This window comes from Monopterus albus, unplaced genomic scaffold (genome assembly GCF_001952655.1).
Source record: "Monopterus albus unplaced genomic scaffold, M_albus_1.0 scaffold92.1, whole genome shotgun sequence".
Classification (NCBI taxonomy): domain Eukaryota; kingdom Metazoa; phylum Chordata; class Actinopteri; order Synbranchiformes; family Synbranchidae; genus Monopterus; species Monopterus albus.
This window is the reverse complement of record NW_018127972.1, coordinates 3,213,041-3,231,394: the sequence shown is the minus strand read 5'-3', so window position 1 is coordinate 3,231,394 and position 18,354 is coordinate 3,213,041. Positions and strand designations below refer to the sequence as shown.

At 39.5% G+C, this 18,354-nt stretch overlaps 1 protein-coding gene across 3 annotated transcripts in view; it reads left to right on the top strand.

The window, feature by feature from the left end:
- Positions 1-18,354, top strand: part of large1 (LARGE xylosyl- and glucuronyltransferase 1) — a 133,339-nt gene that overhangs the window by 92,747 nt on the left and 22,238 nt on the right. For all 3 annotated transcript variants that reach the window (XM_020608235.1, XM_020608237.1, XM_020608236.1), the window contains 3 exons: positions 673-785; positions 6,437-6,562; positions 8,186-8,341. In XM_020608235.1, the coding sequence (XP_020463891.1) occupies positions 673-785; positions 6,437-6,562; positions 8,186-8,341 (395 nt within the window). The remainder of the gene's footprint in view (positions 1-672; positions 786-6,436; positions 6,563-8,185; positions 8,342-18,354) is intronic.

Below are 18,354 nucleotides of genomic sequence, written 5' to 3'. Positions count from 1 at the left end.
CGTCTGTGTTGTAAAGGTTCAGTGTTCTACTCTTAAACTTCCCTATAGTGTGACTGAAAAGCACATCTCAGGAACAAAATGGGCATGTGTGTTGCTATGGTATCTACTGTTGGATGAAATGGAAAAATAAAGATGTGTTGCATTTACACAGAATGGCAATTTGACAGAAAACCTCCAGTTTCGTTGCAGTAGGTCAGATCTTTTGCAATGGCCATGGCAACGGCCATGGCAACAGATGGAGCACAGCGGTATATGAAAAAACAGTTTGTTTGTTCTGATCTGAAAAGATTATTCACCATGTCTCTCCCTCTGAAAATTGGCTGCTTGATTGTGTTTGTAGCAGCCAGGAAGATTTCTTTTATTAGCCATGGAACTGAGAGGAAGTTTCCGTTTTTGATTTTTCCTGTTTGTTGGGGAGGGGGGAAATCTAGAAGAAAAAAGAGGCAGGCACTGTATGCTTCTAAGAATAATCAGTGTTTCCAGGAGGATTTTAACATGTGTTCTGCCAGTGCAAGTATGTCTTTAATCTTAAAGTCTTTACAGTGGCTTTATCTCCAAAAACACATTCAGAGCCCTGTGATGGGACTTTATCACATTTACCTGACAGCAAGATACTAATCTATCTGTTTTTAAGCTACTATATCTCTGTTTGCATATGTGTGTGCTTTCCAGGGGTGATTTTGCTTCTCCTGGATCGGCTACGGAAGCTCAGATGGGAGCAGATGTGGCGGTTGACTGCAGAGAGGGAACTAATGAGCATGCTGTCCACTTCCCTGGCAGACCAGGTAACACACATCCTCATACCTCAAACATAAAAATTAGTCACCTTTGGACAAAGTTTTCTGTTTCAGTGTGATGACAGTGCGAATACAAATGGGCATAGTAGTGCATACTTTCAGTCTGTCCTTGAAGGTATTCATAGCGTTGCTCTAGTTGCTGACATTAAACAGAACTAGTGAAGAATGGAAAAACAAGAACTTGAGAGAAAAAGCTGACAACACAGCTGGTGAATCTTTGTGATGCGGATATCACGGAGTCAGTTTTGGAAAATTAGAAAACCTGTCAGACCCAAATTCAGCAGTCCATTTTCACAGCAGACATTTTGCCTTGTTACAGCAGGAGAAGCAAAGGTGTAATCGACACATTAAAATGTGTGTGTATTCCGTTTAGCCAAGTGAGTTCTACGGCCTGGAGTTGTGCATGTTGGCACACTGTCATGGCTGACTGGATGGAGCCGAGCCATCATTAATCATATTAGTTCCACCAGTGCTTTTCCAGCTATGACAAATCAAATTATCTGCACTGAAAAAGGTCTAACCTGACTGAAAGGTTTAGTTTCCTACAAGCACTTTGAAACATAGTGAGTGTTTAGCATTGCCTTTTTATATTAATTGAGCTGTGAAGTGAGCTAACTTTAGCTTTGTTTGCTCCAGGGATACTGGCATTTGAACATGACGCATTGTGAAGCAAAGTGCATCCTGCTTATTTTTTCTCAGAGTAGCTGTGTAGATATTTTTCTATGTAAAGATCACATTTCTTCCCAGGATCAGCACATGCCTGTTACGATACTTTGAGTTCTTCTGTCTCTATGGTGTGCCCAGTGTGTGCTCTCAGCGCTATCGCCAGACAAGAGCCCAATATTTGAATCTGTATTTGCTGAGGCAGCAAAATTATTTGTATTTGTATTCAAATGAAAGTGGAAATAGGTGTAACGATGCTGTTTTTGTTCTTATTACACTTCTAATTTTATGATGTTAAAGTGTTAATATAAGGCTAATTTAGGGCACTAACAGGCGAACACTAGCCTAATTTCCTCTCGGCCAAGCTAACTCTGCTGCATCCGTCTTCTACATAGAAATAGTGGAACAGCAACTTTGCTAGAACAGCAAAAGTTGGGCTGTGTTACTCCACTGGGATTTCTTTCACCATGTGACACAGGCTGACTGAGCAGTGAGCGCAGTGTATAAGTAAACTACACTGCCAGAGCTAATGTAGGCTGTTCTGGTCAAACAAACTCCGGCTCACATATTAAAGGTCCAACAGGAAAACAAAAGATAGGTAACATTATAATAAACCACCTCTGCAAACCAGTTAAGGTTAAAAATAACTCGTCAAAACATAATACTGGTGCAACAGTGTTTTGCCCAATGCCTATATTTTAATCAGTCTGTGTTTCTTCTTTTCATTCTGTGCTCTCTCTCCCCTCCACACTCCTGTTGTCTTGTCAGTCAGCACAAGCAGGTGGAGCATTAATACCCCCTGTGCTTCCGAGTAACACCAGCTATTTGACATTTTTCTTTTCAAAAATAATTCATGCTAAGAAATATTTGTACAAAATAAGTATATCTAAAAAAACACTATTTGCGCTTTTCCAGATGTTGTATTTGTATTTGGCACCACCCGTCTTTTCTACACATGAAAACTATAATATGGCTATATTAATAGAAAGATCATGTTTAGGCAAATGAATAATGGATAATATATGGTTGGAATTTGGCAACTAAACGTTAGAGAAGGTTCGTGGTTATGCTAAAGCTTAATTTGCCAATATGCTTCTTCAGAAGTGCTTGTCATCAGTGGTGGAAAGTAACTAAGTACATTTGCTCAAGTACTGTACTTAAGTACAGCTTTGAGGTATCTGTATTTTACCTGCCTGTTTTCATTTACTGTTACTTCATACTTTGATTTCACTACATTTTAGAGGCAAATATTGTACTTTTTACTCCACTACATTTATTTTGTAACTCTAATTACTCTTCATAGCCAGATTAATATAAAGAAATGCAGTATAATTATCAGACCTCATTGATCTATGGTGGAAAATTTACAATCTGCCAAGCAGTAATTCAAATTAATGCATATAAGCCAATTAAAACCAGCTCCCTCTTTACCAGCCGCAACATTAAATGTACATAATAATGCATCAGTAATTATAATACAATAATATGAGATACAGGAATGTGACATGTGCCATTCTGCACAACGACTACTTTTACTTTTAGTACGTGAAGTACAGTGGCAAGAAAAAGTATGTGAATCTTTTGGAATTTCATGGTTTTCTGCATTAATTTGTCATAAAATGTGATCTGATCGTCATCTAAGTCAAGGGTGCTGACGAATATAATGTGGCTAAAATAACAAAAAAATTCAGATCTTTCATGTCTTTATTGAAGACACTCATTCAACATTCAAAATGGTAGTGAACAAAGTAAGTGAACCCCTGGAATTAATAACTGGTTGACCCCCCTTGGCAGCAATAACCTCAACCAGGCACTTCCTGTAGCTGTGGATCAGACCTGCACATCATTCAGGAAGAATTTTAGCCCATTCTTTAACTTCTACAGAGTTTCAGCTGACGTACAGACATTCTCACATTATCCTGAAGAAATTTTTGATAGACTTGGGAATTCATCTTCCCCTCAATGATTGCAAGCTGACCAGGCCCTGATGCAGCAAAACAGGCCCAAATCATGATGTTTGCTCCACCATACTTTATGGTTGGGATGATGTTTTCATGATGATATGCAGTGCCCTGTTTACGCCAGATGTAGTGCTGTGTGTTCTTTCCAAATAGTTTAATCCTAGTTTCATCAGTCCCACAAAACATTTTGCCAATACTGCTGTGGAGTGTCAATGTGCTCTTTCACAAACTTCAGGCGTGCAGCAGCTTCCTTCATGGTGTCCTGCCATAGATACCCTGCTTGTTCTATGTTTTACGTACTGTAGACTCATGAACATAGATGTTATCCAGGTCCAATGGTGCCTTCAAATCTTTGGCTGTCACTCAAGGTTGTTTCTTTACATCATAGATGAGTCTTCGTTGTGCTCTTGGGGTCGTTTTGACTGGGCGCCCACTTCTTGGTAGAGTAGCCACAGTCCCAAAGTGTCTCCATTTGCAGATTGTTTGCCTAACTGTAGACTGGTGAATTTTTAAAGACTTTGAAATCACTTTTTAACCCTTTCCCACCTTTATGTAAATCAACAATTCTTGATCATAGATCTTCTGAAAGCTCTTTTTAGCGAGGCATGGCTCACATAAACATATTCTTCTTGTGTTGAGCAAACTCAAAAGGTTTGAGTGGTTTTTATCTGTCAAAGTAGCTCTAGTCCACACCTCCAAACTCATTTTCTTAACAAGACTCTAGGTATGCTAAGACCTGACTCTAATTAGCTTTTTGAGGTCATTAACTCAAGGGTTCACATACTTTTTCCACTAGAGGTTTTTATGGTTGTTCTCAATAAAGACATGAAAGATCAGAATTTTTTTTGTGTTGTTATATTAGGCACATTATATTTGTCAGTACTCTTGACTTAGATGAAGATCAGATCACATTTTATGACAAATGAATGCAGAAAACCATGAAATTCCAAAAGGTTCACATACTTTTTCTTGCCACTGTATGTTTTGATGCTAACACTTAGGTACTTTTAGTTAAGTAACATTTTGAATGCAGGACTTTTACTTGTAATTGAATATTTGTACACAGTTGTATTGCTACTTTTATTAAGTAAAAGGTTCTGAGTACTTCTTCCACCACTGCTTGTCATTATGATCTAATATCTTTGGAAACCTCCTCCACCCAAACCTTTCCAACATCACAAATCAGGGGACTATGTTCCACCATTTCTGTAACTTTCTGAAACCGACAATGTGACATTTACACCCACTTCATACTGAGACTGGTTCACTGTGCGGAGGTGGAGGTAAGAAAGCAGACGTAGTTAGAGATTTTTCACTTTCTTGCATACCTTACACAATTTCTTTCACTTTTTCAGTATATCAACATGTGCAACATTAGGAATTTACTGTAACTGCAGCTGTATATCATGATGCTTTACAATGCAGGCAGTGTGTGTTGCACTGAAATAATGTTTTATTTTACTAGCAGCTATTTTCAGGTACAGCAGAGAAAAGTGGTAGAGGAAGAGGCACATGGCTGAGCGGCACCAATAAACACTGGAAATCCTGGTTTAGCTCAGAAGAAATACTGCATGTAATGCTGTTGAACTGAAATACAGTCTGCTGCTGCTGGCAGATGTGTTCTTTGGTGTTTTACAAAATACCCAGGGCAACGTTCATTCAAACACACAAAATATCTGAACAAGGTGTGTGTTCTTCCTCTCTTTTTGGTATCCTGACGGTCATAAAAAGGGCTCTCTTATCCTGTGCAGTTTTTCTTATCTAACATAGTAAGGGCATACACTGAGACCTTAGCAAAGGGTCTTTGTGTTATCTTGGGGCTATTCAGAGCTCATCTAGATGAGAACTACATTTATGAGATTTTAATTAAACCTTCATCAAGTAAAGTCCCACAAGGTATGCAGTTTGGAAAATGAAAAGGGCTTTGGAAATTGTTTCGCTGTTCCATCTGCTTTCTGCTGTATGAGCTGTTCCAGTGGACTGTCAGCCATCTTTATCTTAGCATTCATTATGTGAATATAGAGTTTTTATGTCTCCCATTAGGAAGCCGGATTCTGTCATCGAGACTCTTGTCTTGTGAACCCTCTAAGATCTCAGTCTAAAACGTCTCTCTCATGTAATCAAAGTACGTTTCCTCAGAGCTATTTGACGTATTCAGCTTTACAAGTGTGATTACACACAATTTAAAAATTAAAGCCTGAACATCTAAAGACATCCAACACACTGACAAGACAAAGGAAGAGCCAGAGCTGTTAAATTGAATATTTTTCATATTATATTATGTAAAATGAAGCCATCAATGGACTGGTGATTCCTCCTGCTAGTGGTGATGAGAAAGTTATTTATGTATCAAAAGGTATTTTAATGTCTTCATAAACCATATACTGTATGGATCCTCAGTAAAAGTGCTTTGTGTGTTTGCACTATGATGACCAGTGTACAAAAATAAGACCCACACTGTAATAAAACCTAAATTTTCCTTTAAGGTCTGGCAAACGTTGAACTAATTTCCCACCCCATACTTCATTGCTCTTTGTTCAGTATGTTTAGAAACTTACCTCATATCATTTTGCCATCTTTAACACTTTTAGTTTGGTATTTTTAATGCATCACCTCCTCCAACTGTTTGCCTTAATGTGCCCAACAGTGTTAATATTGGCACCTGATTCATTTGTCTGCTTTCACATTTTCATTCAATTTTAACCAATTAATGAGAGAAAAAAGTAAAAGGTGGACAGTAATGTCTCAACAATTCAAAATTTCCACTGTTGTTCTCTTTGTACGTTCAAGATGCATCATATTAGTACATAGTTATAGGTCAGTTTTGACCCTCCAGTGTCTTTCTATACAATAAGGGCATAATATTATTACATATAGCATTATGTATCTTCAAATAAACAAGTAGCAGGGTTTCAAACTGTTGGGCAGCCTGCAAATGATGAAACATACAACAAAGCATAAGGCTCACTCTGTGTGTGTGTGTGTGTGTGTGTGTGTGTGTGTGTGTGTGTGTAGGACATCTTTAATGCTGTTATCAAACAGAACCCCTTCCTGGTTCACCAGCTGCCCTGCTTCTGGAACGTCCAGCTGTCTGACCACACCCGTTCTGAGAAGTGTTACAAAGATGTTTCAGACCTCAAGGTGAGACCCTGGAGACACTCAGTCACTTCAGACATACCTGCATAAGGCTGAGCTTCAAACCAGCCCCACACTGATGTTTATTTGGTTCTACCTTAAAGGTTTAGAAAGCCTTGTATCCTTTTCGTTCACCTTGAAAAGACATTCAGTGTTTTCTAGGCTTCCGGAAATGTGAAAAGCTGTTCTTCCCAGTAGGTGGACAATGATACAGCATGAATACATACAACACATGTATGGACATACAGAATGTAGAACCTCAAACATATTGTTGGATTAAGCTCTGTCCCCAGTCATCTAATAGCATTTCTTCCCATTTCAACTGTTTCTCTAAAACCTAAAGTAGCAGTGGCTTCTGAACAGACAGCTTTCTGTCTGCTTTTATTCAGGCCTTTATCAACCGTAAAGCTCCAGTATGAATAATGTTTTTGTAATGGTTTTATCTGTGTTATAGCTCAGTTAAACTCACTGCAGCAAGCATAATTAAAGATACTTTAACAATATTTGATATGAAAATATTAAAGCTAAGTTATGGATTGATGATTGGATGGATTGGATGTTGCTCTCACATCTGCTCAGGCAGACATGACACACAGTAAGACCAAACAAACAGCTAAAAACATAATAAATTCTTACTGCTTTAAGCATGATATTCACAGACCTGCAAAGGTAAACAAAAATAAAGTAGCCCAGACACCAGGAAAGACAAGATATTCTGACAAATTCAGATTCAGTGCTTTTCAGGCTCAGCCTGTTGATAAGTGGACCGTCAAACACCCACATACTGTATGATGCAGTTTTCTATCTTTTAGTTTGTTTCCCTGCACTAAAGATTACTGGACAACACCATTACCCTTAAATTCATCATATAACTACTATAAAAACTACCAAATATTATTTGGTAATCAAATTAAAAACTTTGCCCCGTTCTACATTAAAAGTGCTCTATGGATTGGATGAAGTGTGACTGCCCAGCTCTATTTAAAGCTAAAGTCTTTTGACATGAACCGCTTTGGTTACCAAGGGGTCCTTAAAATACATAAAATACAGCTGGTTAAATTTGCTGAAGAAAACTCTGCTCCCTTCTGCTGAAAAACTACAGTGGAAACATTGGAAAGGAGTGTTTTAAACATGAGTCTGAATTGTGTGAGTAGCAGCTGAGGTTAAACTGAAATATATGTGGCGGTTGAGGTGCAAGCACTGTGAGAGTAATTATTGAACGACATCTACACTGAAAGAAGCGTGACGCGGAGATGTGGGGGATTGGTCATGTAGGTAGATATTTGTAAAATTAATCATGATTAAATTTAGAGGAAATAATGGTTTTTCAACAAATACAGATTCTGACCATACAGTGTTTCCAGTGTTAAAGGTTTGAAATGTTTTCCTTCAAAGAATCAGTAAAGATTAAAGAACAAGACTTTGGGTTACAGTTGCTCAAAGCCCAGGACCAGACACTGGTCCATAATGGTTTTACCCTTAAACCAATGTAAGCGCCTCTGTACACACCTTGCTTGTAATACTAAAAGGTCCCTATAATGTAAAAAAACCCCTATCTGAGCATGACAATAAGAAAAGTACCCCGTTAACCTTTTTCACCATTCTACTGTCTGTGCTTTTGCTGAATAGGTAATACACTGGAACTCTCCCAAGAAGCTGCGAGTGAAGAACAAGCATGTGGAGTTTTTTCGGAATCTCTATCTAACCTTTCTGGAGTACGATGGAAACCTGCTGCGGCGAGAGCTGTTTGGTTGTCCCAGCGAGGCTGACCACAACAGTGAGAATGTAGGTGGAACTGCCGCTATATTCCTGGTTGTGGTGCCTATTTAAAGATGTGAAGGGTGCTGATAAACTAATAATAATAATCATACATTTTATTTAAAGGACGCCTTTCAAAAAACCAAGTCACCTTACAAAACAAGGCAATCAATATAACAGAATAAAATAAAAATTATAAATACAATACCCACAAATAGCACTACATGACACAATGACAGCAGTAATTTCATGACATAATCAGCATTTTATAAGCTTGCTTAAAAAGATATGTTTTAGTTGCATTCTTACAATAGTACACTGATGAATCACAATGGGGAGATTGTTCCAAAATCTAGGTGCAACATTTGAAAAAGCTATAACACCCATTGTACTTAATTTAAAACTCAGCACGTGCAACAGTCCAGTTGATACAGATCTCAAAGAATAGACACAGGTAGGTAGGTAGGTAGGTAGGTACAGTACATAGGGTTTGACCAATTAAGTGATGTACAGAGGAGCAAGACTGGGTAAAGCTTTAAATGTTAATAATAAAATCTTGAATTTCACATTATTCCTAATTGGTGACCAATGTAACTTCTTCAAAAGAGGAGTAACATGGTCTGAGCATCCTGTTTGCATGCTTAATCTAGCGGCTGAATTTTGAATGATCTAAAGACAATGCATAAATGTGTTAAACTAGTGTTTAATTGACTCAGCAATAATATGAACTCAGTGCGTTTTTAATACCTTACTTTGGGGAATTTAAATCAGATCTTGCTGAAATGAGATTACAAATAAAATAAAAAGTAACCGCTACTGAATGTCATGATGTTCTCTCGGCGCAACATTTCAACCGATCACATGTCTCGATGAGCCGGCTCTGTTGAAGGTGGAGCTCAGTGCGAGGCGGCACAATGACTCAGCTGATAGTTGTTATATTTATTGCTTATTGCTTAAGTGTATTTACCATGCAGGTCATTTTAATAGTTATTCATGTAATCTACAGTATGTCTTCATTTTCTGATGGTGTAATGATTTGTAGGCTTTGTCCATGGACCTGCAAGGTGCGAAATGCAGTGCGTCACAATATGAGACATGAAAGAGCTGTAACAGTGTGTGTGATCACTCTGCTGATGGGAGGCTGTAACAGACAAATATCATCACTGCTGCACTGTTTCATTTTTCAGTTGCCAGTTATCTTAATGTTGTGATCTACTGTATTTCATTTCTGGCATTATGGCATTATTGCTTTAGGTCGGACATTTGAGCACACCTGTAATGAGATCAACCACAAACATTATCACCATACGATCTAATCTGTGAATTGCCATCTCCATTGGCACCCCTCCCCTCACTCTTGCACCCCACAGTCCTCAAAAAAACGAAACGAAGGAATGAAGTGGGATCGCAGTTAAGCTGACATCAGCCATTTAGCCTTGGCTCATGCTGCTAAACCATATCTTCTCTGTACCTGTTCAAAATATATTCTGTACTAGCTAGCAATGTTAGGTTCTTTTCATCTTTATGCCCAAATTTCATTTCCTGCCTGAAATATACGCCACAAGAGAGAGAGTGAGAGAAAGAGAGAGCACAGCGGTGGACAAAAACAGCACAGCAGCTGCCAGAGATTCATATTTAAATGAAGTGCTCATTGCACTACACACCTGCCCTCCCCCTGCTCCTACACCCCTGTAGAGGTCAGCTCACAATAACCATCTGCGATTAACAGCCAGTGACACACAACAGAAACACAGCCAGTTACTGACACACAGCTGCAAGCAGCATTACTCACACATAATGGTTAATTAATTATTATTATTAAATATCTCCGACATTAACACAGGATGACCAGCATATAAAAAGAGTGACGGAGGACAGAATCATGAGTGTTCGAATCTCAGTGCCTGCAGGTCACATGTTGAAGTGTCCTTGGGCAAGACACCGAACCCCCCAACTTGCCCCGTGATGGCAGCACGTATGCACACAGCGGCCTGTGGCCCCTTGGCTCCAAACAAAATTTCATTGTACATGTTACAATGACGGTAAATAAAGCTTCTAAAAGGTTATGGTGCTCAACCATAACCTTTATTTTACTGTATTCTAGCTCTGCACATTTTAAGGGTGCCTAAGAGTGTGTAACTAATTGTGAGCTGATAGTCGTGTATTTCTCAAATGCATGAGATAAGTAACAGCACCCTGCACAGCAGCCATGACCATTGTGTTGGGTTGTTCTTTGGATGCATTAATTATATCAAATGTCAACTTTAAGTTTAGCATAATACTTATGTTTTATTGAAAGGTTTTATGACTGTGTCATAGATGCACTGGCATAGCCAAATATTAGATTTTGCTTATTAAAATCATAGGCTGTCAAGTCAAGTCAGGTTTTATATTTATAGTTTAATATCATAAATTTAGTGACTTCTGTGCTGGTCCCAATTCCAGATAAATAGAGAGGGTTGCATCAGGAAGGGCATCCCGTGTAAAAACGTGCCAAATTTAGGCACGTCATCAGTGTGAAAACAGATGATTCGCTGTGGCGACCCCTAATGGGACCAGTCAGAAGTGGAGGAGTAGGAGTTTAATATCACAAGGAACTCTGGACAGCAACACGCTTTGTCTTTAGATCCTCAAATCAGATAAAGAGAAAACGCCCCCCCAAAAACCTTGAACAGGAACAAGTGGAAGAAATCTCAGGAAGAGCAACAGAGGAAGGATTCCTCTTTTGGGATAAGCAGACATGCAGTAGATGTCATGTACAGAACTAATCACCATAACAGATTTACAGTAGGGACAGTCTGAATAACATGTACATGACCTCACTTCTACTAAAATGACAGACACAAGAGGCAAAGCCAAGCTCGTCATTCATGCATATAGAGGAAATGAAGGAAACGAACACTCAGCGGGGAGACAAAGGATAAAGGGAAATGAAGAAATAAACAGGAAATGAACAAAGGGAGGGAGAGAAGGACAAGAAGTGGCCAGGACTCCTGAAGGACGAGGATCCAGATCCAGGTTTCTGAACAGGCACTGACAGCCACAGGAGAGAGAGGTCTCAGGACAGCTGATGGTCCTGCACTGAGAACCTGCATGAAAGAGAGACAGGGATGAGGAGTGAGAGAGGGGGGGGGGAGAGGTGTACAATTGGGATGCTCATGCTCAGGGAGACAAACAAACAGAGGGCTAGAGAGATGCAGTGGTTTTCAAAAGGTCATGCTAACAAGTATTCTCTAAATACAAACACTCTTCTTTTTTGTTTTGTTCTCTTGGCTTTACAAAGCCAATGACTGTGACAATCAGCTGAGTCTGGCAGCTGGAAGCTAAACCAATAACCAGAAGATTATTGGAAATGTTTAGCTGATCTCATGACTCATAATGAAACACTAACCTCCTTAAGTGTTTGTACTCTGATTCATAATAGGGGTTAATCGATATAGCTTTTTCAGGTCCAGTTCTGATGAATTCTGATCAATCATAAGTAATCAAAGAGATCAATAATTGATATTATAGTCATATACATTTTCAGTTAAAATGTCAATTTTTGTGTCATACTATCACATAATCCAATGCTAAATGCTCTTTGAATGCTTTTTAGCCATATGCTACTACAGGGAAACAGAATATTTCATCCTTATAAATGTATAATGCAGGGAACTCATAGCAGCATTTCTTATAAACTAAACTGATATCTTAAATTGATAAAAACAGTTACAGCTACAGTATGTAATTTACTATCACTAGTGTAATACAATCCAGTCTGCTTTGACTATAAGTCCCTGTCTGCAGTAATCCTTCAGTACTCCCAGTGCAACAGCACCCAGTTGTGGTGCAGAAAGTACATTTGTTATACATGCTCCTCTGTCAGATGGCTCCTGTTTCTTTCTTATGCTGTGTTTCCACTATCAGAACCTAACAAGCAGTATACCCCGTACTTCCCTTAACCATCACCAAGCATAGCCTCCGGGACTGACGAGGACCATCCTTCTTTGTTTTTCCACTGTATTTTCTCGCTGTTTAGAGGAAGTAGGGGCTGCTCCCCTAACACATGCAGGCAGCTGTGTGTTTATACATGGTGTTTGTAATGCTAATGCTTGAGGTGTGGAGATGCAGATATTTAACCAATCACCAGTGACTGCTCTGTGCACACACACACCCCCTTCCCCCTCATGTTCCTGGTACTTGATTTTAGTACTGCCTCCTCAGGGGTGCTGAAATTTAGCTCCTAGAACACACATCCAAAGCAGGCACACCATAGTAGAAACAAACACAGAACTCAGGACAAGCATTACTCGGCGTGACACGTTTCGGTAGGTTCCTGTAATTGAAAAACCTCTTTAGATTGCTGTGACTTCACGAAAAACACACTAACTTGGTACAAAGGAGGGTGGCTCATTTTAAGCCGGGCCTGAGCCAGACCTGCGCACAATCAATCACTGTTGATTGCTTCACAGTGCATGGTGGTTATGTCTCTGACTTGCGTTGATGTCATGCAAATGTAGTCAGTGGCAACTAGACAAGATCAAGGCAGCTGCTGAAAAGTGAATTGTTCTGAACTTCCCTCTCCCCCTGCTTTCCTTGATTCATGCTTTGAATTTCTTTAGTTTGACAGGGAGAGGCCTAGCCTGAAGTCTGAACAGTTGATTTATATACAGCACACTGAGATAACAAGAATTCTAGTCTGTCTCAGTTTTCATGTAAAATATTTCAGTAATATGGAGATTAAACCATAACCACTGTCATGAAAATAATGCATCAACTATACAGGCTACCAAATCATACAGAAGAGCATCATTAAAACAATGATTCATCTGTCTCTCTCTGCATTCCTTATTCCCCATGTCTCTCCCTAGCATGCAGTGTTGATTGACTATTGGCTATTGCCCATGATGTGCAACCATTCTGATCATGCGGTGGGCAGGACATTGAGCCAGACTATTAACACTAACCTTTCAGAGAAGGGTGGCTGTATCAGAGACAATGAAGCACATTTATTATTTAATCAGCAGTAGTTCAGAAATAACAAATCTGGTCACTGGAAAATGAGGCAGGTTAATAATTGTGTTACATCGTAGATATAATATGTCATCAGTCATGAGGGCGAACATGTTTTCTAGGAAGAGAAGTAGGCGACTGGTTCGGTGGGTAGAGCGATCAGCTCTCAACCAGAGGGTTGGAGGTTCGAATCACAGTGCCTGCAGTCCACATGTCAAAGTGTCTTTGGGCAAGACACTGAATCCCAAGTTGCCCCCGATGGTTAGAGCCATCGGTATGAGTCGGCGCCCCAGATGGCTGCCTCAGTTCTGTACCGGAAACAAATTCCTTGTGTGTAACATACTTGGCCAAATAATGGTGATTATCATTTTAAGTATCAATCATTTCTTGTCCCGCCTACTTGAAATGATGTTGGTCCCAAACAAAGACTGACTTAGTTTTCCCAGAGCTCACATTTATGAAGTATTGAATCTGTTTGTGATACTGATTGATACACAGTATGGTATATTGGACAACTACTGTTCTCTTTATGACAGAGTTTGTAAGGAGCCACAAAAACAACTGTAATAATTGTCTGTGGTACTAAGGGTAATGTAGACCCCCCTTCCCCACTGTGAGACACAGAATACACTGAAGCCCTAACCAGCGGTTGTCTGATGGGGCCTCCTGTGTCAGCTGGGGTATGATGCTTCATTTCCATCTTAGTGGGAGGAACATGTTGAAGGGAGGGGTAATGAGGTGAAATATGGACCCTTCCGAATCCTCTGCCCATCACACTGTGACTGCGATAATGGAAAGACGTGGTTAAAAAGAGAAATGGTACACACGCTGTGCCTGCCCACTCCATGTCACTTAGACATTCATCAGGATTTGTCATCTCACTCAGTCATCTCTTAACACTTCACACTGCAAAGCAGAAACAACAGCTTCCTCCTGTTTCCTTTAATTTCATTTGTCAAACAACAAAATTGCTCTGTTGTGTCACCTTTGACTCCACTTTTGATTGCTTATTGTGTTTTCCAATGTGACTACAAAATCCAGGTGCTGGCATTAACATATCTTTGCTTCTTAATTGCACAAATTACAGAGAGAGAGCGAGAGAACTGGCTCCTTAGCTCTGGTACAACGTTATACGTCAGCCTTTCTGTCAACACTTTCCCTGTCCACACTTGACACTGGACTTTTCATGCTGTATGTATTCAGCTCAGGATGGCTTTTTGAAAACTCAGCTATCAGTGGTTGAAGCCAGTTGCTTATGGTCACCTCATTCTGCCAGTGTCTACTTTCTACGTGCATGTTGCTGTACTGTAAACAAACAGTGTTGGAGAGTAGTGAACTACATGTAGTTTAACTCTTATTTTAACTACATTTTGCAGCGGCTTGGTGGTAGTTTCATCCATCCATTTTCTATACCGCTTATTCCAAAGCGGGGTCACGGGGGGCTGGAGCCCTTGGTGGTAGTTCTACATTTATATTTCCATAGTGATTCAAGTAGTTAAATTACTTTTTTTGCCATTTTATGTAGTTAACTACTGAAACTACAAACAATTTTTGGTCATAAAAAGAAAGTAGTTATTCTTATGCCTCTGTGACGGCGATAACCGTCACAGAGGCATAATGTTTTTTGGTTTTCTGTCCTTCAATCCAGCCCATTCTTGTCAAGGCAATATGTCAGGAACACCTTGAGGGAATTTTCTTTTTCAAATTTGGCACAACCATCCGCCTGGACTAATGGATTTCCATGAATTTGAATGGTTGGTGGAGTCATGCAACTGCAAAGCAGTAATTCAGGTTTATTTTTATATTACCAACGTTTGTTGGTTAAGAACTTTAAGAGATGGCTCATGTGTTGTTTAAACAAGAGATTCTGCTCTGATGAGTAAAAAGATAGGTCCATTATTTTGACCGGTGGTCAAATTGTTCATACTGTCTAAAAGATTTCCAGTTGAAGACCATCCAATATTACATTATTTCAGTCTAGATTAAAGTTGTCTCCCAGTACTACCATCACTACATCAACATTACTAGCATGGCTAAAGAGAATGAAACCTTTTTATATTCCACCGCCATGGTACGTGGTATTCAGGACTCGTATGTCTTCATGCTAGCTATTGTGATCCTGTTACTCTCACCCTTTCATATTTTTTTTTACCCCTACCCCTCATTTTTGAGTGCCCTCAAAACCGGGGGTTGAAATTGTTGTTGCTTGTTAATACAGCTTTTTTTTTGGTATATTACATAGCCATATGTTGGGTTATTGTTTACTTGCCCCTTGCATTGAGAGCCGATGTACCAGAGTCAAATTCCTGGCCAATAAAGCAGACTGATTCTGAAATCTTCCCTTATGAAATGGTATAATCTATCAAGACCTCTGTGTGTCATCGATAGTTAATGATGGCAGTTAAGTAAACAATTGCAGCGTTTTGTAGGAAATTTTGAATCATACAATGTCGTCTTTAGCTATGGTGATTTCACTTGTGTGGTCTTTAAGCATCTGTGTGCAATTTTCAACAGCAAATAAGAAAAATGGAAGGCTAGGAATATGTTTTTGACACCAGGGAATGTGGTGGATTTGTTTGAGGTGTGTAGCATCGATTGCAGGTTACTTTTGTTATAGCTGGTCTCATACCACTCGGTTTTGAGTCTGCTTCTGAAAACCCTCCGTCTGAAGGGCTATGAAGCCCCACCATTTCACCCTACCCCATCCTAAAAAGAATCAGGGAGCCCCTACCACTGCCTTTAGAATTAATACACTGTGGACACTTCACACACCACAGGCACTCCATATTGACTAGACAATGTGATACATTTTTTGGAGTACCTTGCTGCACACATTTGCATATTAATGAGGAAACTCAGTTTCCACAAATCACCATAACTCCTTATCATTGTAAACCAGTCAATCAGAGGCACAGGAAAACTGCTGAGTTTTCAATTTGGATTTGAAAGTGTATAGCGCTAGGGGCACATTTAAGATATTCAAGAAGTTGGTTCCATTTGTGTACAACATCTTCAGCCTGTTTGGTTCTGACCTGAGGTTATACCAGCTGCCTGCTTCCTAAAGATCTAAGAGCCCTGCTGGTGTTGTGTGCTTCAACAAAATCAGAAATGCATTTGACCCCCCATATCAATGAGTGATGTCTAAATTACAGTAGCAATTTTTCTGTATGTAACTGGTAGCAAGTGTGATGATTTACGAACAGGAGTGTTGTTCTCACTTCTCCTTGGTCTTGTTCTGAATGAGCTGAAGAGAGGCCTTCATCATGGCTCTAGGTCCTTGTAATTGTCTGAGATGATAAAATGCAGATTTAGTTCCAGCCTTGATGTGACTGCTGAAGCTCAGATCTGAGTTGATTAAGACATCAAGATGTCCAACTTGGGTTTTCATTTTTATGGCTCTGGAATCAAGCTGGGCAATAACTTCATTTTTATGATTTATTATCACCAGTGGAAACAAGAATATTCTATGATCTAAGCCAACTGATGTCTTTCAAGAAAGATGTTATGGTCCACAGTATCAAAGCCTTCACTAAGAACACGCAGCACCAAAGCTGAGCCCAGACTGAAAGTGTCCAAAATTTAATTTTGCTGGTAAAACACGTTCAGCTGCACCAACCCAGCTTTGTCAGTAGTTTATTTATCATATACACCATGGCTATTTCATATGAAGTTCTTGATCTGGTTAAAGAGCCCATGGCATGGTTTTCCTGAACTGTCCTCTCGTTTTCTGGTCGAGGCTCTCTGGTTTTATCGTTTTGAAGTAATTACAGACTATTTGGAGTTATGATGGGTGCAAAGCTAATCTAGAGGTACCCAAGATTAAACATTAAATGGCTGGAAATGAGCATGCCATGGGCACTTTAAGATTTGATGTGCCTTGCTGCATAATATTTGCACATTAATGAGGTCAAGCAGATTTTCCTGTCTTCCTGTTAGCATTCTCTGTTGTTTTTGCATGAAAAAAAATATTAGAACTCTGGTGTACATGTTCTTCTGCCATGGAGATAGTACATAAGACATAAAGCAATCCAAGCTGCTCTTGTTTTTCAGTCGAGTTATTCTTATAATCATCCTAGTTTGTATGGACTTGTTTCTTTCATCTCATCTTTCAGCTCAAGAACAGCTGGTTCTGAGGACAGTGACAGCCCCACCACTCTGAATAATCACCATGGGGGGTGTGACCCAACCCCCATCCCCCCAATAAATAAAAATGGAGATTTGTCCCCCTTATATTTGTAATGGGCAGTCATCAGATGCCTCCAAAAAATATAAAGAAAAAGAAATGAATATTCCCTGAACCCCTCCTGCTTCATGACAGTTTACGTGCCAGCCAGATACAGTATGTCACGGCTTTTCCAGGCTGGTGGATGATCTGAGCTTCACTTCGTTTACTCAGTCATATATCTTTTTGAAAAGTTGATCTGTATTTGATTTGTCACTAAATATTGTTGCTATAAAAGACCCAGTTATTATTGTGAAGTTGGTCCAAACGTACACATAGGTGGCACATCTGTGCATTGGAGTGTGTACTGTCTACACTATGTTGCATAGTTCTTCTAATTGTCTGTGTGTGTGTGTGTGTGTGTGTGTGTGTGTGTGTGTTTGTGTGTGTTGTTTTTAAGAATAGCTGATAGTTAAAACTGAAAATATAGCGACAAATATGGGGTGTTATTTTCCTGGCACTAAGCAAACGCATTTGTGCCGATGTGGGAGAGGAGCCTCGGTGTGGTGATTAGGGGACACAGTGCAAATTTGGTGCTTATTTAGACTGAAATTGTGTAACCTAGGCCCACAGAAATCTCATCATAGTTAAATGCACCTTTGTCTTATCTGTGTGTGCATGAATATATACAGTATTGTTCAAAATAATAGCAGTACAATGTGACTAACCAGAATAATCCAGGTTTTTAGTATATTTTTTATTGCTACATGGCAAACAAGTTACCAGTAGGTGCAGTAGATTCTCAGAAAGCAAACAAGACCCAGCATTCATGATATGCACGCTCTTAAGGCTGTGCAATTGGGCAATTAGTTGAAAGGGGTGT